Source organism: Notothenia rossii (genome assembly GCF_949606895.1).
Source record: "Notothenia rossii genome assembly, chromosome: 2".
In the NCBI taxonomy this organism is placed as follows: Eukaryota; Metazoa; Chordata; class Actinopteri; order Perciformes; family Nototheniidae; genus Notothenia; species Notothenia rossii.
In genome coordinates this window covers 20245505-20270723 of record NC_136904.1, presented here as the reverse complement: position 1 = coordinate 20270723, position 25219 = coordinate 20245505, and the positions used below count along the sequence as shown (strand labels likewise).

General features: G+C 39.8%; 1 protein-coding gene across 3 annotated transcripts in view; it reads right to left on the bottom strand.

Annotated features, from left to right (window-relative positions):
• The window catches only part of fam189a1 (family with sequence similarity 189 member A1), an 85483-nt gene that overhangs the window by 23746 nt on the left and 36518 nt on the right, over nt 1-25219 (bottom strand). For all 3 annotated transcript variants that reach the window (XM_079666226.1, XM_079666227.1, XM_079666228.1), the window contains exon 2: nt 18022-18078. In XM_079666226.1, the coding sequence (XP_079522352.1) occupies nt 18022-18078 (57 nt within the window). The remainder of the gene's footprint in view (nt 1-18021; nt 18079-25219) is intronic.

Genomic DNA, 25219 nt, shown 5'->3' with positions numbered 1-25219 from the left:
ACAACCTGGGGGTCAAGCTATAATCAGGAAAGAAAACAATGCATTTCTCCTGGTCCCCCCCGTACTGACTTTATAAACACAGAGAGAAAGCAAAACCAGGGCTGCAACAGCTGGTTCTCATTGCTAACCGAAATAACCTTTCTACCTTTCTGCTCCTACTCCCACCTAGGGTCGTGGTGTATAGTTTATGTGTGTGTGTGTTTGTGTGTGTGTTCATTTAGACCACATCACCAGTATTAGTAGTGATAGGAGTTGAGTGACCCTGAGTTCAGCGCCGGTCCAAATAAACATTGGAGGTGTTGATACTAACTCTCAGCAGCAGAACCCAGGGGAGGTCACACTAAACCAGACGTAACGACTTCCACAGACCCCTAATCCTGCTGGGGAATAGCCGCATAGCTACGGGAGCACACATCTCTTTAGACCTCAATTTATGTTAGTAAATGTGCGAAGAGGTACTAGGATGCACAGAAACTTGTCAAAAACATCAATGAGAATGTGATATTTTACAAACGAGTACAGTGAGCAGAAAACCACATTTAGAGTAAATATAAACACAGTTGAATGTAGAATAAAAAATTGCGTTTTTTCAGTACTTTAAGGGATTATTAAAAGGATTGCGTGAAGATTAAACTATAAAAAATAGCACCCGTAGCATTTTAGCCATTGCCATGATTTGTGCTTTATCGACTATCTTACTCTAAAGTGAACCATTCTTTATAAAAATGAAAATGTTGTATTGAAGAAGACCTCAAAATAGCAATTAAGAGATACAACTCCAGCTCTAACTCCTTTACTTGGGTAATAAATCAAGTGAGAAATAGATGAATTTTCTCAATCCAACCCAATTTCCCAATCAGTTAAGCCGCCCTTGCCATTAGAAAGACTGCTAGTTTAAGGACTTTCCACATTAGTAAATCACAGTCATTGGATTCTCACCTGGAGGTTGCTGCTTAGTGAATGTATTTCCCATCAAACGCGCAACTTGGTTGACAAAGGCCATGATGATGTTGCACTAAATATTTTCTTATAATACAAGTAAAATAGTTGACTCCTGCACACTGGTAATAGGCAGTTTCAACATAAACCCTTATCAGAAGTTATCTTAGTTAACTTTCCTGCTGGTTACTCCTCTTTGTTCTAGGTGGTCAGGTAAGAAGATCAGATGTTTTTCTATTTCTGTAGATGTTAAAAACACCTCTCCTCTTAGGCTTTGATGTGAAGTCATGTTGACAGCTTGTCAGACTGCATCTCCACAGGATGTGATGGATTAGTTCCTGTGGTTACAGACATCACGGTGAAGTTACAGTCCAACACCTTTTATTGGCAGATGAGCCATGAAACCTACATGAAGCGGGCTGAACTACATATCTTACATGTTGGAGTCCTTTTTTGAATGTAATATTGAGAATTCACCCAGTATAGAGCTCTTCCTCCAAACATCCACATGAGGAGAGGAGAGATAAGAGGTAATCAGGGCTGTAGGAACCTGGGTTTCCCTGTATATAAGGAGTTCATCTGTGCCAGCTCTCACACTTATTGATTAAAACAGACCGTGAAAGACAGCCTCACCCTGTGGGTCAGCAGTTGATTAACCTCTGTTTCTCAACATTTTAATCAACCAGTGACCTCTAAAGAGCTAAAACAAGGAGGCTCTGGCTTCTCTGCTCCAGGCTCTATGTTGGGGAAGCTGTAATGAGACAGGCCAATAATGAAGAAGCTCTGGTCCCAGAAGACTCTCACACCATGCAGAAGTACAGCAGGAACTTTGTTAAAGATGCTGCTCGCTTGAGGGGATTCATTGGAAATCAAGGATGACATCTCCATAATTGAGTACCAGGATGTAAATGAACTGTTGTCAATAATGTTACATAAATTACAAGCAAGATATCTTGGTTTAAAGATATTTTCAATTTATAAGTTGGGATTCTTCTGACAACATGTGAGACTTTCAATGGATTGGTACACATCCTACCTAGTTAAATGTGTCCAATACTTTGGTTTATGACCAAATACCCTCTCAAAGCTCACCCACACATACGCTTCAGTGCTGCTTTGGTTGCTAAAGAGCAAATGTTAGTTAAACACACTATATCATGTGAACACGGTGGAGCTGCATCTTATCAGCATGTCATAGAATGGCAATAGTCTATATATTTAAGACTTGTTACCACATATTAGGGTGGTAACATGTAATAATAACCATAATGCTGGTGTCATAAGGATGTTGTCAGCAAGTGTGGCATCAGTAAATTAGCTGCCTTCTCAGTGATCGACATATCTTGTGCTGCTCCTAATCTTTAAACTTTTCAACATGTAAATACATTTTCAAGTATCGCAAAAATATTAAATAACGGGCCAGAGACCCCCTGAGACCCAACTATTTTCCAAATACTGTTTTGAACATTTACAATGAAATAGAAAAAGGTATTGCACTAAAGTCTATGCAAAGTTTTTGGGCTAGCTTTCTCAGTTTATACTAGGAATCTATATCATCTTTATTTCTTTTTGTATTTTAGGCTGAAAGTGAACATATTGACTGCAGGAGAGCAACGTGACCTGAGTTGTGACTGTTTGCTCAATCACCTCTAAAGCTGCCGCTGCCTGGATCATGCCACTCTCGCTCCTGTGAGCCATCAGATAAGGGGGTCTATCTAATTCATATTCTAATTAATATGGAGCCACACTTCCTGCTTCTTAGTGTCTTAGGGGAGGACATCATTCATCGGGTATTATCTCGAGTTGAAAGGTTCCTGTTCACCCAGCCAACTGTTCTCTTTCAAGCTCTGCCCAGCTTTCTCCCCACTCTGCTCAACCCTTTGTTCGATCCAATACCTGTCACTTCCTGTCATTTCACACATAATAAGAGGAATGGAAGATAAAAATAAAGAATCAAAAATGGTTACAATAGGTGTGTAAGTATATATGCCGAGAGAATCAATATGATATGAATGGAGAGGATAGAAATGCAGAAGAAAAAAGGACGTAGCATACGTATTCAAAGAGCTTCTTAACTTGCCTCACGGGAGACATCTTTCAGTCTGTGTGTCGGCAGAGTGAATCATCCGTCTTCTTCGCGGCATGGAGCAAACCCCATCTCATTTATATTGTTCTACTTTTATTCATATCTAATTCTGTTCCTTGAGTTGGATGAGTAGAATGAAATGAATTTGGCAGCCTGTCTGTGATGCACAATAAAATAAACACAAAGCAAAGTTAAAGCGCGGGGATGAGATGCATTCAATCACTGTCCCAACCAAAAAATCTGGTTCAAAAGCTTGAAAAAAATCCACTTATTCCCTCTGTTTGTTTATATGAAACCAATAATGGATTTTTAAATTGGTTACAGTCATTTAGCAAGAATAGCCATCTGTAGTTGGAGTTACAAACAAAAGGAATGAAGCAAAGCTTTTCTCCTACCAGTTGGAATAACAAGCCTTCATTTCCTCAGCTTTTAAGCTAAGAGAAGATGGTGTTCTCTTGTGCCTCTAGCAAATTCACAGGTAAGTAAGGATTGGTTTAGGGATTGGTTTGGAGTTGCACCATACAGAGCCACCCTGCTGTGACAGCCTCAGCAAGACACTAATCTACTAACATTTGAATAGTTTTATTACCCAAGACATGCAAAGCTTGTACAAGGTGTACAAATGGGTATGTACAAGATCATATTTGCTTAACATAAAGGTCAAAAGAGTGACATTTGTTGGTAGAGAAGAAGCGTTCTTGGCAGACACACATGGTGAGAGGAGAGGAGGTGATCTGAGGAGCAGTGGGAGATGGCGAGTGGCAGTGCTAATGCAAACTGACCAGAGGTGACAGGCAAACTGTGACCGGAGCAGAGAAAAACACTCCTGAAGCGCACACACACACACACACACACACACACACACACACACACACACACACACACACACACACACACACACACACACACACACACACACACACACACACACACACACACACACACACACACACACACACACACACACACACACACACACACACACACACACACACACACACACACACACACACACTTGTCCTCTCTTTCATCTTGCCTGGGCAGGAAGGTGGCTTTAGAGGCCGCTCTTCAACAGGAGGACTCTGGGTAAAGCCTTTATCCTGACAAACATCCACCCTGCTCGTGTGTGTCTGATCATTATACAATATTTAATGATGATAGCTCATTTTGATTAGCTGGGAAACAACTTGAGCAAGGTTTCTTAGTTTTTTATGCAATTAATTAACCAAATTCATATATTTGCAAACGCTCTAAAGAGCTTTCACTGCAACAAGAAAATCTGTCCAAATGATTTGTCTGCATACAACATGGGAATCATTTAATTAACTACATGTTCTAGTATTTTTATGACGACTAAATCTGCCTCTAAGTTTTTACATTTCTGTCACTACAGACACGGTTCAGCCAGAGTTAGTCAAACTTGATCACATTCAGATGAACATCGGCACTAAGCCAAAATGAACGTTAAGATTTAACAAAGGATGCTGAAGGATGCAAAAGGATGTTGCTTAGCAACCGAACAATCTTTTTTGTCTTGGCGGAGGACAAGAGAAAACTTATCAAAACAAACCCAATGCTTCTATCTCTGCCTTTGTCCCCTTGCCTACGGCCACTTCACAGCAGAGCCACTATCTCATGCCGGGAATCTTTTTCTTATGTGCTATTGTTTATTTTTCCAAAACCATTGAAAATGTGACAGAAGCAGTGAATCAAGCAAATTCCAAACACACTGGCTACACAGTTTTGTTTGAACTTGTTGGTGGAGGGGGGTGAGTGCCAGGTCTTTACTACATCAACTTATTCCACAGTGATACTGATCTAATTTTACTTTTCCTTCTTTCTTTATAATTAAAATAATGTCAGTTGTTGCGGGCCAGCATCTAGCAAGCTGAAGACACAATATGTTTGTCTCAGGAGTGGGTGGGGACAGAAATAGAGCCTTAAAGAGAGAGGTTCAAGTCAAAATAAAACATTGCTGAAGAGGCACAGAAAGGAGGGGCATTTCCATTCAACTGTGTTATGTGCATTATTAATTTAAACGCCATTTATTGAGATTTGAATGGTGCTATTTCTCAATATGCACTACATTTGGATTCTAATATGGCTTAGGGAGGCTCCATTAGGTCTTTAATGTTTCTATATCAATTGAATTTTACTTTTCAACCCTAATAAAAGAAGAAAGCTTCTATAGGTGTGCTGGGATACCAAACAGCTTCCCATAGTTGTGTTCGCATCCCTGAGTATGAGAGGACTTTTCATAATATAGCACCCGGGACACGGCTTCAGGGCTTCCCCTCATGGTTCTTGCCTGCTCTGTAAAATAACTTGAAGGAACTGTAAAGAAAATTGAACCATAAAATCATAAAATCCCACAGAGATCTTGTGAAGGGGAGTAATCTCCTCCCAAAGCTATTATAAGTGCTTTCCCTCTTTTGAAGGGGTGCAAACGTTTCCTGCAGATTTCTTCTTTGTGCACTTGCCTCTCCACCCCAAAACACCACCTCCCCCCCAGCTTACACATTTGCAAACGTATGCACTTTTGTTTTTATCTCTCTCCGCCTGTCTGTCTGTCTGACACACACACTTCCTGTCTGTTTAGCAGCTCCTGACAGGCGCTCCTACGGGGCACATCTCAGTTGGCAATACACTATCTCTCCCACAAAAGCCTCTCCATCTGGGTCAAGTCAGAGAATAACAGGCCTCTAAGGATAGGGAGACACAAGATGCACACCCACAATGCAAAGAGGCTGATCTGAAACTGTGTGTGTCAATCATCTCTGCATCGTGGTGGCATGTGCCTTTGAGTGCTGGTTTTATATGTCATTGGCTGTATCATGTCTGCATGTGTTGTGCATGTGTGGGTCTACATGTGCACGTACAGTTGTTATAAAAACCCAGAGCCTGGAGCCACAACAGAGTCTCTCACAGCTTCCTGATTACACATTAATAATCCAGCTGTATTGATGCTGCACAGTAAGAACTTGTGAATATCATCAGAAAAACTGTTGCTGGGGGTTGCCCATCACTTCATGAATCATCATAAAAAGAAAAATGTATGAAGAGGACAATGTGGGATAGCGTAATGCGCACATTTTATGGACTTTTGATTGAGCTGTTAGTACCCTCAAGGTTTTCAAGATGATCAAATAAATGTGCACAGCCTCTTTTATGAGTATTTTTGGTTCAATTAATAAAAAATTAAAAGCAACATATTTTTCAGACTGAAATGACCTTTTGTTACATTTTTTCTTCTTGTTTACCTTTGGGGTAAGGATATGATTTTGCGCTTGTGGGTTGTCATACTGTATAATATTATTGAAAAGGCACAAGATGTAGTTTAGATGCTAGACAGCAGCAAGATATGCTGCACTGATTTTATGTTGTACATTACCTTGTCATGCTAGAGTAAGACACATTATTATTGAAAGAAAGTGACACTTTTAGTCAGAAATTCAGTCCAATAAAACCATTTTCCCCAACCGATAAGGAAGTCTTTAGTATTTGTTTGTAACATTAGTTTGTTTCAAAATGCTAAAATGCCAAATATAATTTGTGTTAGTTTTTTCCCCACACAGCAGCTCTAATATAATAAACTGCACTTAGTGATAACCACATTTTAAAACCTAAAGATGTATACAGCCAAAAGTGTATTGTTTTTAATAAATGTCTTCCTGATAACAATTTACGAAATATAATACCTGGATTTCCACTCACCACAGTGACACAAATATATTATTATATCTTTGGTGTTTGTTCTGACATGAGTTAATGAGTATATCTCTTAGATTTCAATGATAAACATTGCATTTCCTATTTTGAGAGATGTTTATGAGTTGCTCTGATATTTCTGTACACCTTAACTTGCCAAACAGATCAATGGCTGCAGGATCGTTTGTAGCTCTGCTTGACTACTTGAGCTGTCTCACGGGAGCTTTTCTTTTCTTCATCGTGAACAATCAATTCATGGAGGACAAAAACAAACTTCAGCTCTCAGATTTATTCATTCTTTCATTTTCTCCTGTCAATGATAAAGAGGCAGTCAAAAATCAATGTTTCTAATCATAGCTGCCCTCCCTGAGTAGCAGCAGTGAGTCTAAAATCTTACTTTATTTCTGTGTCATCCTTGAGAGATATTCAACACTCTGAAAGTAAATGCTGCTCTGAGTCAGGCCTGCTGGGAATGCAGTATAATGTAACGATGCTCTCTGACACTCACTCAGCCATCCATACATTCACAACAAGTGGTGCAGACATGCAGGCATGAACCGTGCATGCACACAATGATGAGCACAGACATGTGCACACCCTTCAATCCACCTTACCGTAGACACAGCTTCTCTACCTCTTTATTTGCCTTCTAAACCTAACAGAGTATCTGTGTTTCACAATTGTATACCAAAATAACGCAGCTGTGGCTCTGTATGAACGCTACACTCATCTTTGTTCAGAGGTAACCATATTTTACAAACAGCTGTATAACTGTACACCTCTACAGTCAAGCAGTACCAGTGCATTTGCCTTTTGGTTTTATTACATTTCTGATGTCAGTTCTATATCGAACTGATGAGGAACCTGCGATCTAAGTTTGTCATACCTAACATAATTACATTTGAGTTGTGTATACGTTATGACAATAAACCTTTGAATCTTGAATCTTGAGAAAGAGATCGGAGAAAGAGACTCCATTGCAGGATATTTCACATTGACATAGGAGTATACATGGAAGTATAAATACTGTGGCAACCCTGGCTTCACACACGTGTTTCTTGCTGACATCAAAGGTCACAATATGAGAAGTGGTTTCTCGTACGCAGCGCCTCGTCCTGTGAGTATCCAGCAGGTTTGGCAGGGCTGTAAAATAGTGGCTGCAGTCATGCCGCAGTATCAACTCACTCAGCTGTGAAATATAGCTGACATGACTGTGTGCAAACCACAATTACATCTCAAGTCCCTGACAAGTGACCACAGAGCACTAGTTGTTCAGTCAACAGTGGATAATAAACTGCTGGACCCTGCCTCTAATGCCTTTATTTGCACAAAACACAATTACTGTTTGCTATAGAAAGAGATTTGCACCGATGTGACAGGAGAGCTTATGGATGCTGCTTAACAACAGCTGTCAGGAAAGCACAAACATCAATGTGTATGTATTGGAAGTTTGGGGAAATGTTATTTTAGACTAATATAACACCAAGCATAAAGACATTTCATCAATGTTATGTTACCCTGTGTGAGTGTCTTTGTTTAACAAACTGCATGTTAGCGAGATGTTTTGGCAGGTAAGAGACAGAATGTGTATAACTGTACCTTGTTGCTGAGTTGGATTCATATAAAGTAATACATTTTTAATGGTTATCCCCACACCCATAACACAGTGCTGGGTACTGTTAGTGTTTCGATTGACATTTTTCATTAAATAAATGCAGTTTACACAATGGAAGATTTATCACTCCACATTTGTAATACTTTTTAAAAAACAATGGTTTTAGACAGAGGCAGACAAAAGCAGGCACTCATTTCCAGCCAGCATTAGCATTATCTTATTGTACAAGATATTTGATGGTTTACGGATGGAAAATGTCTGAACGGGAGATTGTTCCCTTTATGTTCAGAGAAAAAAGCATAGCCACACTAATGAACATCTTTGATAGTCACATTTCTACACATGTAGATATACACTACATTTTTCATATGTGCGCGGCTACGTTCCCACCTCTGCCTTATATTTACAGCCTACTATGAACATCACTACTATAATTACCCCGCTGAGGGATGATTATGATCAAAAGACAAACAAACCGCTGAAAGACTAAAAGCTGCTGTTTCTCATTATTGTGTTTCTGTTTCCTCTACGCTATTCATGAATCAAAGATTAAATACTAGCCTCAGAGGGCATGATAGTGGTGGGTGTGTACTGATAACCAGAGAACATCCCTTGTTTATCTTCAAAAACAAGCAAGCAAGATACATTTCATTTGAATACTCCCTGCCACCATGCACCTTGCCTTTAATTCAAATCTGGTTACACCAAGCACAACATCTACAAGTTGTCATTTACTTTCAATGAGATTTCTAGAAGTCATAATAGATTAAACTGACTACATGTGTGACTTTATGGAAATAGCCTACAGAAGAGGAAGAAGGACATCTAAGGGATTCACGATTAAGGAGGGGTCCAACATTGTCGGTCTGGGCCCAAAGCAATAACATTAACCACTAAAAGCTCACAAGAAACAATCACACACACACAGACACACACACACACACACACACACACACGCATGCACGTACACACACACACACACACACACACACACACACACACACACACACACACACACACACACACACACACACACACACACACACACACACACACACACACACACACACACACACACACACACACACATACACACACACACACACACACACACACACACACACACACACACACACACACACACACACACACTTGTCCTCTCTTTCATCTAGCCTGGGCAGGAAGGTGGCTTTAGAGGCCGCTCTTCAACAGGAGGACTCGGGGTAAAGCCTTTATCCTGAGAAACATCCACCCTGCTCGTGTGTGTCTGATCATTATACAATATGTAATGATGATAGCTCATTTTGATTAGCTGGGAAACAAGTTGAGCGAGGTTTCTTAGTTTTTTATGCAATTAATTAACCAAATTCATATCTTTGCAAACGCTCTAAAGAGCTTTCACTGCAACAAGAAAATCAGTCCAAATGTTTTGTCTGCATACAACATGGGAATCATTTAATTAACTACATTTTCTAGTATTTTTATGACGACTAAATCTGCCTCTAAGTTTTTACATTTCTGTCACTACAGACACGGTTACGTCGGAGTTAGTCAAACTTGATCACATTCAGATGAACATCCGCACTGAGCCAAAATGAACGTTAAGATTTAACAAAGGAGGAGATTTCTAGAAGTCATAATAGATTAAACTGACTGCATGTGTGGCTTTATGGAAATAGTCGACAGAAAAGGATGAAGGACATCTAAGGAATTCATGATTAAGGAGGGCTCCAACATTGTCTGTCTGGGCCCAAAGCAATAACATTAACCACTAAAAGCTCGCAATCACAATCACACACACACACACACACACACACACACACACACACACACACACACACACACACACACACACACACACTGCTGGCCATAGAGTCGGAAGCAGAGGCTGCTAATGGGCTCCTTTCACTCCTAATTACTAGATTCATTAGTCCATAGATCTGTATGACAAATTGTAAACTATTGGACTATTTGTCTAATTGTATTATTTAAAAAAAATGGCTCATGGTTAAAATCATGTTGTTCTCATTTTTTGTTACCATTAATCTTTATTCCTCCAGCGTAGAGGGATCTGTTTCCTCATCGTAATTAGTCAGAGTGCCATCCCTCTCTCCCTCATCCTCCCTCTTTCATCAGCTACAGTCATATTTATGGCTCGTCAGGGCCACAGACTGTCACCGAGAGCACCTCATAAACCTTTTCACCGATGTCCTGTGGCCCTACTGTCGTTATGTGATCATAATGGAAAGTCTGCAGATATCGTGTGTGTGTGTGTGTGTGTGTGTGTGTGTGTGTGTGTGTGTGTGTGTGTGTGTGTGTGTGTGTGTGTGTATATGTGTTTTGTTTGTTAAAAAAGAGGAAAGCTGCTGCCCTCTTGACTTTGCAGTGAGCACAAGCTATGTGTGTGTGTGTGTGTGTGTGTGTGTGTGTGTGTGTGTGTGTGTGTGTGTGTGTGTGTGTGTGTGTGTGTGTGTGTGTGTGTGTGTGTGTGTGTGTGTGTGTGTGTGTGTGTGTGTGTGTGTGTGTGTGTGTGTGTGTGTGTGTGTGTGTGTGTGTGTTTGTATTGAGTGCAAAACATGCTCTGGTCTCAGATGTATCCCCAGGAAATCTTCAGCCATCCACATGTCACTAAAATGGTGCTATACTGTAAATCACACACACTCCGTCCGTGTCTTATTCAAGAGAAATAGGTACACACACATTCGTCAAATGAATCCAGAGTGGAGGGCCAACATGTAGTGGTACACACACATTTCTCCACAGCCGGTCAATTATTTTGTGTTTTAAGCCATCAACTTAAAAGTCTGTATACCCAGAAAATTACGCTGAAGGTGTATTTTATTTACATGCGTTTTATAAAGAAGAAAAGTAATAGAAAATGCTTTTATATAATGTTTTTGCATATCAGAAATGTGTCAAATGGCAGGAAACATTTGAAGAAATAGAAGGACATACACATCATGCAATAATGACGTTTACAAAATGAGGAGATGCTAATTGGTGCCCGATCTCGCAATATGTAGCTCATAGATGTATTTATTTATAGTTGAGTAAATGTACTCAGTTACATCCACTATTGGTGCGCGCTAAATAAACTTGTTATAAATTCTCTGGCTTGTCGTTTAAAAAGGACTACTTTCTATCTCATACATCTCCCTGTGTGTCTTTTACAAACTGCTAGATCCAGGCACTATTTTGAGATGCCTCACACTAAAACTGTTTCCTGGTGTGAATAACTCTTTGCCTCAGGGTTGCCTTGGTGACTATATGAGCCGCTGCCTTAAAAAAACTGCAGCAGTGTTAGAGTGGCAACACATTTCCAAGTGAAATACCCTATGCATACTTAAAGGAGCCATATTCTTAAATATACCGTATTAAAGCAGTTAAGTTTGGATCGTTAGGAGACTGGAAAGTGCTGCCTTTTAATTTATTAAATGTCTATGATTTTGCTTATGTTCACAAGGTTTTATTATTCATTGATATATTTGCCAAACAGTTGTTAACTTAATGACTATAAAAGATATTGAAAATCTAATTATACTTTAAAATATTTAAAAACAGTTTTCAAAAGTAAAATTTAAGCTCCACCAGGTTAAAAAACCTCAGAAACGATTTGCTCTGATGTCCTGATTGGTAGCTACGGGACTGAATGTACAGCAAGTGCATGTTTATGCATATCCAGCAGCACAGTAAGAGATGACTGTCACGGCTACTGCCTTCTTGGTCGTCTTAACTGTGTTAACTGTGTTATATGCAAATTAGCTGTGCGGTTGCCCTGACGTCATTGGCTGCCATCTCCTGGTCCGCCCCCTTAAGATTGTGATTGGAGCACGCAGGGCCCGACGCACTCCAATCGCAGCGCACAGCCGGCGCACACCTGCTGGAGATGACTACAAAGCCGTGGGACAATCATCACTCAGGAGGCTCTATTGAGTGAACAGACGCCTCTCGCTACTTGCTCTTCGTTCTGTGGTTAACTTGTGTGGTCTGTGTTCAGATAGTGTTTAGAGTAGCTTAGGATTTTGTGACTGTTGCCTTTAGTTTAGCTGTGTTTTGTATAGATTCTTTGGTTAGTTGTACCACTTTTAAAGTGAGGTTTTGTTTCGTTCTTTATTTAGTATATTAGTATTTATTTTCCCTGTATGCCATTAGACTCCTTTTTTAGAGTCCTCCTTTTGTTTGGTTATCAACCTGTGCCCTTTTGGCCCTTTTGTTTGTTCAGGCTGCGTGCCTTCCATTTTGTTTCACCCTGTTGTAATAAAACCATTTATAATTATTACCAATTACATACTGGTGTGTGTTGCATTCCTCTTCCCCTAGTTGGGACGTAACAATGATATTGATAAATGGCGTAAGAAATATGGGGGTGTCATAACATGATGACAGACTGTAATCTCCTCAGATCAAACATGAATGATGGTCTTTAGTGCTGCAGGCCTGTGAGAGATGAGCACATCCCTCGGATCAGGAGAGCAACATGCTCCCGTCATGTCACAAGCGGCGCAGAGCTACACCACACCGAGGCTATAAAACATTTCCCCTCTCTCTCTATGGTCATGCTCTGGCCAGCAGCTGGGTCATGGCTGCTGCAATAATTACAGTATTCCTACGGATTCATCAGGGTTATGGAAGAAATAGCTTAGATTGAAACACTCTTGGGAACATACAACATTCTTTTTTTCCATTGAAAAGAATGAACAAGCGAGGCCAGCACCAAGAAGAGACTTTACCAGCAGAGATGTCGTTGTATTATTCACGGGGCGCACCACAGTTCGAGCACTCGCTGGCCTTGTTATAAACCTTCGTAGCTCAGCTGATTGGTGTATTATTGTGGAAGGCGAGAGCAGCCATGAACTTTTCATCATCGGTAATGCAGAGCAAAATGAAACACGTCGTCTACATGGTTAAAGGAAATACAGAAAATGTATTTTCTCTGCTTGATTAACAAGCTCTAATCAACTGATTTGCTGGCCTTCAGTGAAGGCAACATTTACATATTGTTTTTTCAAAAACGACACTACTCAATACTGTGAGTAAGAAATGGCATGTAAACAGTGTGTTCTGACTATCTCAATCAAGGTCACTCAAATTATAATGAAAGTGAGCCCTAATTAATCCATAAGACTTTTTGATTTTCAAAGCGTGCTTATGTCAGCATGCTAACACGCTTAAAGGACGAGGCACAAGAAAGAAAGGTCATAAGGATTAATACTCTGCGCATGATGAAGGTTTGTATCAAATATCATGGCAAACCAAGCAATAGGCTGTGTGGATTGACAAAAAGACTGACATACAGCCACGCTGCTGGCCTGACTTAAACATGCCAATCAAACATGTTTTTACAAAATTGTACATGTTGAGTAAACCACAGACGCAATGTAACAAAAACAGGAGCAATTATTCATTTCTCTACGTTCCAGGAATATACAGTAGTTCTATGGGCCCTTGGAATAGCTTGATCAGAAACACTTTCCCTTTAAGAAAAAGCCCAGCAGTCGCAGTCATTCAAACATATAGTGAGCGGTGCAGAGCAGCACTGTGTGACACTCGGACCATGCTCTAACACTAAAGTACAACTTGCTCTCACATCCCAGTGGAAACATGACTGTGGAGTAGATGCTAGTCTCTCTCACTGCCTGACACCTCACAAGTGCAGCAACCGTTTCACCTCAAGGCTCTCTGTGCCTCTCCATTATTTAAATCCATCCACACTACACTTCAGCCCAGAGAGGTACCGGGTCAGTCAAGTGTAAACATTGCTTTCTTTTTGTGAATGAAACAGCCAGATATATATACATTAAAATCAGGTCTACTCTTAAAGGAAAAGTCGACATTTCAGGCCATTTGCAAAGAATAAAGATATCACACTATAAAGCTACAACAGGTCGTCTGTTGACAGAACCAGGCAGGAGGTTCGTCCCTGTGTCCAGTATTAATGCTGAGCTAATGGCCACAGCTATCTATTGTCTCATGAATAAGCCTCTTTCCCACTGGACAAAAAGCCAATAACATCCGGTTGTTGTTAGTGGCAAATGTAACAATGGCATTAATTTGAGGGACAAAAGCTATATAAAAACCCTTTATTACCATGTGTTGATGTAAATATATAATAGATCAAATAGGGATTTGGATTAATATTAAAATGTTTTACTGTACACAATATGAATGTAATATGCGTGCCTCAAAGTATAAGTCATTTAACTTGGCAGTATAAAATAAAATAAATAACGATCTAGTTTAAAAATGTGAAAGACAGACTGAATAAGTAACATTTTTACTGTTTAGCTAAAAAAACTAAAACAGAATGGCATACTAGTAAACTGGGAATAGTAAGAGGAATTTATTGGATATTTTAGCGGGTTTTTACTGCGTTTCGAAAACGTGCATACTTGCTAAGTTTGGTTGAAAATGTTTTTAACTGTAGGAAAAAACATATGTACAAAATAATTAAACATTCACTATATGTTGAAGTATGTTAGCGCTCAAGTTGTGTGTACTGTAGGCCCAAATTCGAACACAATAATAAATAACAACAACAAAATGACAGCAGCTGAGGCTTCCTGAGACAAATACTCTACCCTCCAAACTATCCTCGTCTTGTTTTCTCGACCGGGCAAACAAGGACTTAATGCCCTCTAACTCTCTCTCTGTCTCTTTGTCTCCCTCTAAACACATAATCCATCAAAATCACAAACAGCAGAAGACTGCAGGTAGACTTGTTTTCTCCGGCCTTCAAGTGATACGGAGCAAATGTGCAGCAGCATTAATGCAGTGCAGTTGACTGATGAAAAACCTCAATGTGTATTAGCTGTTTCAGATAAGGTGGCTTTTCTTCAAACATGGTCATTGTGCGTTTGTCTCCCTGCACTGAACACAATATGTCTATATCTCTATGATGTGGAGTTTACAAGGAAAGCTCAGGGATAGACAGAATTCATCAAAGCTTCTCTTCCCACACCTGCACCTGTTTATTCCACTCTGCAATGTGAGACTGCAATCCAAATCTGTCTCTACTTGTCTATTAATAAATCATATCTGTCCCTCTAATAATTCAGTATGAATGCAAAGATGTCAGCATGCTGAAAAAAGTATTGAATATCTTAAATACTGAGAGATCATCATAATTAAAAGAATATTTGTTACAATGTTCTATTAAGCCGATGTCTTCAATGCCTTTTTAAAAGTGTATACTGTATTATATGATGATGGTGTATTGTCGTCCCCTCTCTATCCACAGCTGTTTTTGTGCAGACTTCTATAATAAACTGGAAGCATACACAGGTCCTTACAAAAGATGTCATGCAGCACCTGGATTTGAAAAAATAGCAATTTCATGGAGAGGAAGTGAAGACGACTTCTACAAGATCTAACAACCCTTTGGCAACCACTTCAATAACGCTGCACTATTACAAACTAGCCGGGATTCAACACGATTCACGAAAACACTACCATGTTATTCAACATCCACTTACGTCTTGAAAAAGTTTGAATTGTTCTTAAATTCATGTTCCAGTTATCTCTATGTTTCCTCATATACATCATTTGTCAAAAAAGACAGAAGATAAATCTTATAAGACACATATGTAAACGATTGGAGGAACTCCAGTTATTACGAATCACGATGCTGAGCGAGGCCAAACACATTTGGCAGATGGTTTGGTGTAGCGCTGCCAGGCCGGAACACATCGCGCCGGCCGGTGTGTTAGTCACCAGTGAGCGGGTCAGGGCCAGAAACGGAGAAGCTTGAGCGTCAGGACTGAACAGAACATGCTACAGTCACAAAGGAAAGACCACATATTCCCATGTTGACGGACAGACAGTAAGCAGCAGCCAGAGACCGACATCTCTGTCTCAAATTATTCAGGTTAATTAGACGTGCTTTTTAAGGATACAGAGGTAAGAGGATTTAACTATTTTACAGTGTGACCAATTCCAAGACCTTCAAAAATGGGATATATCCTTTGATCCATAAGAGCAGAAATGATTCAAATCTCTTTCTCTGGTCTAACATTCCACAAAACCAGACACAGGAGGGGGAGGGGAAATACAAATATTAAAGGAGACGATGCATATGTATAGCAAGGGGAGCAAGGTGATAAAACTAAAGGGAGCGAGACGAGGGATATGCAGCAGTGACAGGGGAGGGGTAGAACCATGGTGTGGGGAAGAAGAAGACATAAGATGATAATATTTATGACATTAAGAGAGCATGAAGTAGGGCTTGTTTTTGCTGCAGCCTAATCCTGGTCTTAAAAAGACAAAGAGATTGAATGATATCAGAGAGTCATGAGTAACCATAATGTACCCGTGTTACTTTTAGTAGATCAAAGGCAGGAAAATAATGATTTATGTCGCAATGAAACACACTAAATAGATAAGGAACATGTGGGGACAATAACATGCATTACATGAAAGACAATTAAAGGCTTTCTCCCTCATTTATGGCAGAGAAATACTACTATACTTTGAACTTTAGGGAAGGAAAGAAACGTTACACCTGTTAAGCAACAGGTCTTGTATCAACAAAGAATTACTCGTAATTAATACAAATAAAATATATACTTATGTACATACTACCACGTGACAATTAAAGCTTCTTTCTGGACATTTCATAGGATGTGACACAACCTTTTCTCTTTTATTTTATCCCAAAAATATGAGCAATCAACAAAGGCAGTCACTTTTCATGTGGTTTCATTGTCAAACGGTCATGGCGGCATTTCATTCTTTATATTACTGCTACATGGTGTAAAGCAGCAGCAAATACAGTATACTCAAATCTGGAGCAGGAAAGATAACTCCTAATGCATATGTTTATACACCTTAAAGAATAACATTCATTTATAATTGTTTCATGTATTTTAATTCATTCCACATGTTAATTGCCACTGGATAGCTGGAAGATTTTACATGAAATAACTAACTTTAAAAGACACACATGACAGACTCAGGTTCAATTCCTTGCTTCCGATTGGCTTTTCTCGTTAAGAGCATGCAAGTAATTATTCATGTGATTATTAATGTCATGACTTGAGCACTGCTCTTAAAGGTCACTTAACACTTGGCTGTAAATACGAGAGAAGCTTAATAAAAGTGTTTAATTGCCCACCTAAATCGACCTTTAAGAGAATTATTGTGTGTAATTCCCTTGCTTTATATAGGTACGAGTCCTGCTTGAATATAACTTGTAAGAATTATACTCAAGACGGAAAGAAATCCACACTAAACCAGCAAAACAAATCTGATGAAGATTTTAACAAAACCTTAAAAATGCCCCAAAGTTGAAACTGTGTTCACAAAGTGACAGTTTCTACGGCCTCTGAAACACAAGTGTGACCAGCAACACGGTCAGACATGTCAGCTCTTTGTCACATTGAGTCTGTCAGCTTGAGGTACAAATATAAGTTCAGAGACACTCAAAATAATTAAAACGAAAAAGAAATAGATGTAATAGGTTTAGAAATGAATTATTGATTTGTATGCCGTTGTGTGTCCTATGCTTTGCTATGATTTGTTTTGTTGTGTATGTACTCTCCATGTACTCATGCAAACAGGAAAAAACTAAGCATCAGCTTCAGTATGTAAGCATGTGTTTCTGACGACGACAATCAGGTTGTGTTATATTAGGTCAGTTAGATTAGCGGGGGAGTGTAGGCGTTCAGAGGACACTCACCACGAGAGAGAGCGGCCTCTTCCATGACACCACTCCGATCAGCCCGGAGAGCAGCACCTGCGAGAGAGAAGAGGCAGATCCTGTTAGAGGGAATAGATACTGACGAGGGTGTTGATAATAAAGATGGATGTGTCTGCATTTAAGATAAATTATTGTCGGTAATGATAACACTGAAAGATAGTTACTGAGACCTGGGGAATTAGTTTGATGGTGCAAGAAACATGAGCAGTCAGATCATCTAACGTATTTAAAATATTTTGTGGTACAAGTGAAGAGTAAAGGAAGAGGCATTAAAAGCACAATTTCTTTTATTTATTTAAAGTGTGTAGAAGTTGGAGCTTTCAATTCTAATACAACGCTTAATAGTTAATCGCATAATGATGCATTATGTTTTTATTTTTACATTTTGTGAGTAATATCTGAATCAGCCACTTGACTCAATAACATTCTCTCTCAGGTAAATTAAGTACTGTAGTGCAATGTTTTTCACTAAATCTGAAGTAACCATTAAGTATTTGATTCAGCTTGTAAATTATTTTGGGGTGATTTGTAATTACAAAGAATTACAATTGTTACGTGATAGAATATTGTTTATATCTAAACATCATCAACATCTATAGCTGTTTTAGGTCCCTCCTTGCTGGGGACACCAGGCAGTCCCCTACCATGTCCAATAGTAAAAACTGCCCCCGGTGTTTTCCCCACAAATCAGCATGTATTTCAATGGTGTTTCAGACCCTGATAAAAGCTGTGACTTGTGTGTGAGACAACTATGTCATGGCAGGTGTATTACTGTGCAGTGCATAGCTGTTTGTGTGAGCAGTTCTCAAACAGGAACTGCACCAGTCAACCAAAATGGTCCTATATTATTCACCACACAAACAAAACATACAAATGTGCCTTTTAAGTCACTCAGTCACTCGGAAACACAAAACAGTCACGTTCACTTCTCCCGTGTTTTCTCTGGCAAACACACACATTGTAAAGATCATCTTCTACATGATGGTTGAGTAATGCACAGATCAGGTTGGAGCTGTAACTGTAACAAATTCTGTGCCCATCTGCCGTCAGATTTGTCATCCGCGTTTCAATGTGGATGTGGATTTCTTTGTCAGCTGCACATCATGTATTCACAGGCTCACTCTTACACAGTTTCTTACCCCTTTAGCTGTTAACAAATGAACAACACAAGCTGGTGGTTTGAGAGGGTTTGGGAAAACTGAACGCAGGGAGCTTTTCCAGGACTGTAAAGTGCGTAAGTGCGTCACCACATATTTTCTCAGTCGGTTCGGCTTTTAAAAGCTATTTTAATGTGTTCCCAGCTTCTTACAAGCGGCATTTTATTTGACTGCTGCCAGTTCATGAAAATAGCAATAAATACTTCTCAAATTAGACGGTTTAGTCCCAGTGTTGACTTGGATATTCCATAGTTATTGAATTCTTTCCTCCCTTATTACTGACGGATGTTATTTGGTTGTGAAACACAGCTCTGAATAATACTTGAGCCACAGTTAGGACAGTGAATGACAAATGAGTTTAGGAATCAACTCCCTGATGAGTTATTATTACTTAGAAGAAGCTTTGTCAATTTAGGTCTCAATCATTCATTCAGTTACAAGAGGAAACTTGAACATAATCTACAAATATACTCAAGAGATCACAACAAGACACTGTAGAGATACAAATCAATCATCTCTCTCACATGCACACACACACACACACACACACACACACACACACACACACACACACACACACACACACACACACACACACACACACACACACACACACACACACACACACACACACACACACACACACACACACACACACACAATAATAATCGTAAACATTATTTGAAATATCAGATAATTAAACCCTTAGAGGATTATGTTTCTCTACCTTCAGTTTCTATGTTGGTAGGAAACAAGCCAAAACCTGGGACCTGGTGTCATGTTTTTTAATTTAAACTCAACTTAATATGTTGAATATATTGGCAGATTACATAGACCAGGCTTATACCTGAAAACACGCAACTTGCAGTAATGAGTTAGTTGAGTGTCACTGTGGTAAATAACATTGAGTGGTCTCACAATTGTCTTTTTTTGCAAGATATATTTCTATCTAACAAAAGATGATGTGCAAAAAAAGCCATGATGTGTTGAGATGGCATAAACAAACCATTTATTTTGTGTTTTAGTTTGCAGGACTACTCATCACCTAAGGGACTTCATCAGACTGTCTCTCAGGACTTATTGGTGCTGCAGGATTTCCATTAGCACTAATTTGCTTTTAGATTTCATGCTTTATCTACCTGGAACCAGTTACCTTGCAGCTTGATGTCTGAAATGAAACTGCTATCTGGACCCATCTTGATGTCTGTGGATATCTTTAATACTTATTACTCCCATCCTGCCATTGAGCTGTCTGTTTGATCTGAAATGTTTGTCTTTCGTAACGATGGTACACTAAACACTAGATGTTTTTTAAAAGAGATGCCTGACTAAATTAAATTTGGATTTGAAAAACAACCTATTGATTTTCTCAGCACGCTTCCCCCTTGGTGTTGCATGTTGACAGTGCTACTGTAGGTGTGAATTTGCGTATCACCTTAATGTGTGTGAACAAAGGGTACTCATAGCCTCCAGCGCTTTATTCCTCCCTGGCCTCTCTCGGTGCCTTTCACTCCTCTTCACCCTCCATTAAACACTGACATGCTCTCCCCATTTCCCCCGCCTCGCTCTCCTCCTTCCCTTCCCATGTCTCGATGTCTGCTCTCTCTCTCTCTCTCTCTCTCTTCCAGTTTTGCAATCTTTCCTTTTCCAATTCCTCCCTGCATCACACTCCATCTCTGTATTTCTTGCTCCTTCTCTGCGCCCACACGATCACACAGTGTTTCTGCACTTCCACACTCGTATCAAATACTCCCTATCCAGGCTTCTCTTTTCAATTTCTCTCTCCATCTTGCTCCACTCTCTAGTCAATCTTCGCTCACCTTGATACCCACAGGATCTGGTGAGTGTCAATATTTCATTTGCAAACACACACAACCGCACACTGAGGCACACAGTAAATACAATATGAAACCTGATTCGAAGGATAAGGCTGATGGGTTTTTCAAAGTTGTTTTAAAATGAGCAAAAATCACAAGAAAAACCCACAATAAATGTATACACCTAACAAGTATTGTCTTTGTGGCCTGAATATGCCTTAGTGACGTACAAATCCATCAGCATTTAAACATAATTAAATCAAACCAATGTGATTTGGTGGATACAAATGTTCAATTATCCTGATTTTAGGTTAGAGGGTGAGACCACGTTCTGCTTTCTTGTTAGGTTGCCTATTTTTCTTGTATTTTTTCCACTCAATTTGTTAGTGAGAAATATTTATTATATTTAATTTGTATATGTTTACAGTTGCAGTCTTGCTTAGATAGCCCCAGAATAAAAAAATAACCACCTGGTACAATCATGGTTCTGTTGAGAGTGAGAATCTTGTGCCAATATCTGCTGTCTCTTTTAATTATCTTTACAAGGTAGATCTATGTTTGCCAAAGGATGACTTATCTTTGTTGTTTTGTTTTGTTACTTCTCCCTGTGAAGTCTGTGAAGCAGAACAAGTAGTGCTTCACTTTTAAAAAGAATATTTAACAAATATAGATACTAGATATATTTAGTATATCAAACGAGCCACAAAGTGTGTATGTTGCTGCCTAAACTGCAGCAGGAGACAGGGGCTGCTGTTACTCCTGTGTCACTCAAGGTAACATTCACCCTTTCTTTGCACTGCGACAAGAGTCCAGAGATGTTATGTCACCATTACAGGCCTCTCCTCTCTGCTTTGTGCTCTTCCTGGCAGCAGAGAGCAAACTCACTGCACAGGGAACCATCCAGGGTGAATTGAGCTCCGACAGTATAGTAACGCAGTTCCTGGTTAAATTATCCCACTATACGTCCCTGCATAGATTTCCATAGCTATGTAACTTAAAGTGGACCTATCATGCTATATTTGAATAATACAGTGGGGCAAAAAAGTATATAGTCAGCCACCAATTGTGCAAGTTCTCCCACTTAAAAATATGAGAGAGGCCTGTAATTTTCATCCTAGGTATACTTCAACTATGAGAGACAAAATGAGGAAAAAAAATCCAGAAAATCACATTTTCTGATTTTTAAAGAATTTATTTGCAAATTATGGTGGAAAATAAGTATTTGGTCACAGACCTTTAACTCCTTCTTTAAGAGCCTCCTCTGTCCTCCACTTGTTAACTGTATTAATGGCACCTGTTTGAACTCGTTATCAGTATAAAAGACACCTGTCCACAACCTCAAACAGTCACACTCCAAACTCCACTATGGCCAAGACCAAAGAGCTGTCAAAGGACACCAGAAACAAAATTGTAGACCTGCACCAGGCTGGGAAGACTGAATCTGCAATAGGTAAGCAGCTTGGTGTGAAGAAATCAACTGTGGGAGCAATTATTAGAAAATGGAATACATAAAAGACCACTGATAATCTCCCTCGATCTGGGGCTCCACGCAAGATCTCACCCCGTGGGGTCAAAATGATCAAAAGAACGGTGAGCAAAAATCCCAGAACCACACGGGGGGACCTAGTCAATGACCTCCAGAGAGCTGGGACCAAAGTAACAAAGGCTACCATCAGTAACTACGCCGCCAGGGACTCAAATCCTGCAGTGCCAGACGTGTCCCCCTGCTTAAGCCAGTACATGTCCAGGCCCGTCTGAAGTTTGCTAGAGAGCATTTAGATGATCCAGAAGATGATTGGGAGAATGTCATATGGTCAGATGAAACCAAAATATAACTTTTTGGTAAAAACTCAACTAGACGTGTTTGGAGGAGAAAGAATGCTGAGTTGCATCCAAAGAACACCATACCTACTGTGAAACATGGGGGTGGAAACATCATGCTTTGGGGCTGTTTGTCTGCAAAGGGACCAGGACGACTGATCCGTGTAAAGGAAAGAATGAATGGGGCCATGTATCGTGAGATTTTGAGTGACAACTTCCTTCCATCAGCAAGGGCATTGAAGATGAAACGTGGCTGGGTCTGTCAGCATGACAATGATCCCAAACACACCGCCCGGGCAACGAAGGAGTGGCTTCGTAAGAAGCATTTCAAGGTCCTGGAGTGGCCTAGCCAGTCTCCAGAAGTCAACCCCATAGAAAATCTTCGGAGGGAGTTGAAAGTCCGTGTTGCCCAGCGACAGCCCCAAAACATCACTGCTCTCGAGGAGATCTGCATGGAGGAATGGGCCAAAATACCAGCAACAGTGTGTGAAAACCTTGTGAAGACTTACAGAAAACGTTTGACCTCTGTCATTGCCAACAAAGGGTATATAACAAAGTATTGAGATGAACTTTTGTTATTGACCAAATACTTTGCAATAATAATAATTTGCAAATAAATTCTTTAAAGATCTGACAATGTGATTCTCTGGATTTTTTTTTCTCATTCTGTCTCTCATAGTTGAGGTATACCTAGGATGAAAATTACAGGCCTCTCTCATCTTTTTAAGTGGGAGAACTTGCACAATTGGTGGCTGACTAAATACTTTTTTGCCCCACTGTATAGTGTAGGACCATACCTATATAAGGCATATTTATACTTTTTATTTTTCAAAATACCAAACAGATCATGCTTTTTAGCCATTCCTCATTTCGCTCAATTTAACACTGTCTTTGCATGGGCTGATTCTGTGAGAACAGCACCATCTACAAGCCTGGTATATGTACTACAGCGTCTCCAGCGCTTTCGAACGGCAATGTCCGTGGCTGTCTCCTCCTGATTGGTGGAGTTGGCCCAATAGCCGTAGCGCCACTTCTGTGACGTCATAGAAGTGTTCAAATCTGGATCATTCTGTATCAGATCCGTTGCAACCCCTTTTTAAGAGGTTTGGGTATGGAGGAAAATACAGAGGGTTGTGTTTTCTGACTCTTGGTGAGTTCCCTGGAACACCGGGCACACATATTCATGTATAAAAGACGTACAAAAGTGCATTTTGCATGATAGGTCACCTTTAAGGTACCGGTAGTTTAAGTTATGTTGTTCCTTTTAGATATACATTAGCTCTATGGGCAGATATTTCCAGATCACAGAAAAACAATAATGCATAGTGTCTCTATGAGCTAATTTATTTAGTGTTTACAAGATTCACTTCCTGGTTGGTGTTATGCAAACTACAAAGATTACAAGACTGCAGTTAGTCCAGAAAGGCAGATGACAAACAGCACATTTTAAAGTGCTTCTGTTTCATCTGTTTATAAACTGTACTTCACATACACCGCTGCACATGGTCCGCTGCTGCTACTTTTAAATCCAGACTAAAAACGTATCTGTTTGGCGCTGCATTTGAGTGAGCTGTTCATATCCACACTGCATGTTTTTTATTCATGTATTCTATATCTGTTGTGATTATTTTATTATTTTAGCTTTTTAATGCCTGCTTTTAAATGCCATTTGATAATGTGTTTCTGATGTATTTATTCTTAAATGTCTTAAATGACTTTGAATTGCCGTGTGCTGAAAGGTGCTGTATAAATAAACTTGCCTTGCCTTGCCTTACACAACAACAAACACTTGGGCGTGTATAATTAGCATATACAAGAATACAAATCTAAATATCAAAACTCTTCATCTCACTCCTTATTTTGTTTGATAGGTCCTTATCACATTGATGTGGAAATCTTGAGGCAAGTAATGTTTTTTCGAGTAAAGAAATAAACACCCACACAGGCATGGATGCTCACCACACACACACACACTCACTCACTCACTCACTCACTCACTCACTCACTCACTCACTCACTCACTCACTCACTCACTCACTCACTCACTCACTCACTCACTCACTCACTCACTCACTCACTCACTCACTCACTCACTCACTCACTCACTCACTCACTCACTCACACACACAGTTGTTGAATGCATATCTGTGCATCCATGAATACGTGTCTGGAGGACAGTGTGTGCACCTGTGTGTGTCTGTGTGTCTGTTGGAGGGGAGTAATGATGTGAAAGCAGGAACCATGTGATAGCTTTGCTGGTTGTCAGTCACTGGAGGCTTTTCCCCTTGGCTGCTCCCAGAACAGGATTAACACAAAATACTTAGCAGCATTAGTCACTGAAACCTGGGAAGCACGCACTAGCATTTGGAAAAAATGCTGAAG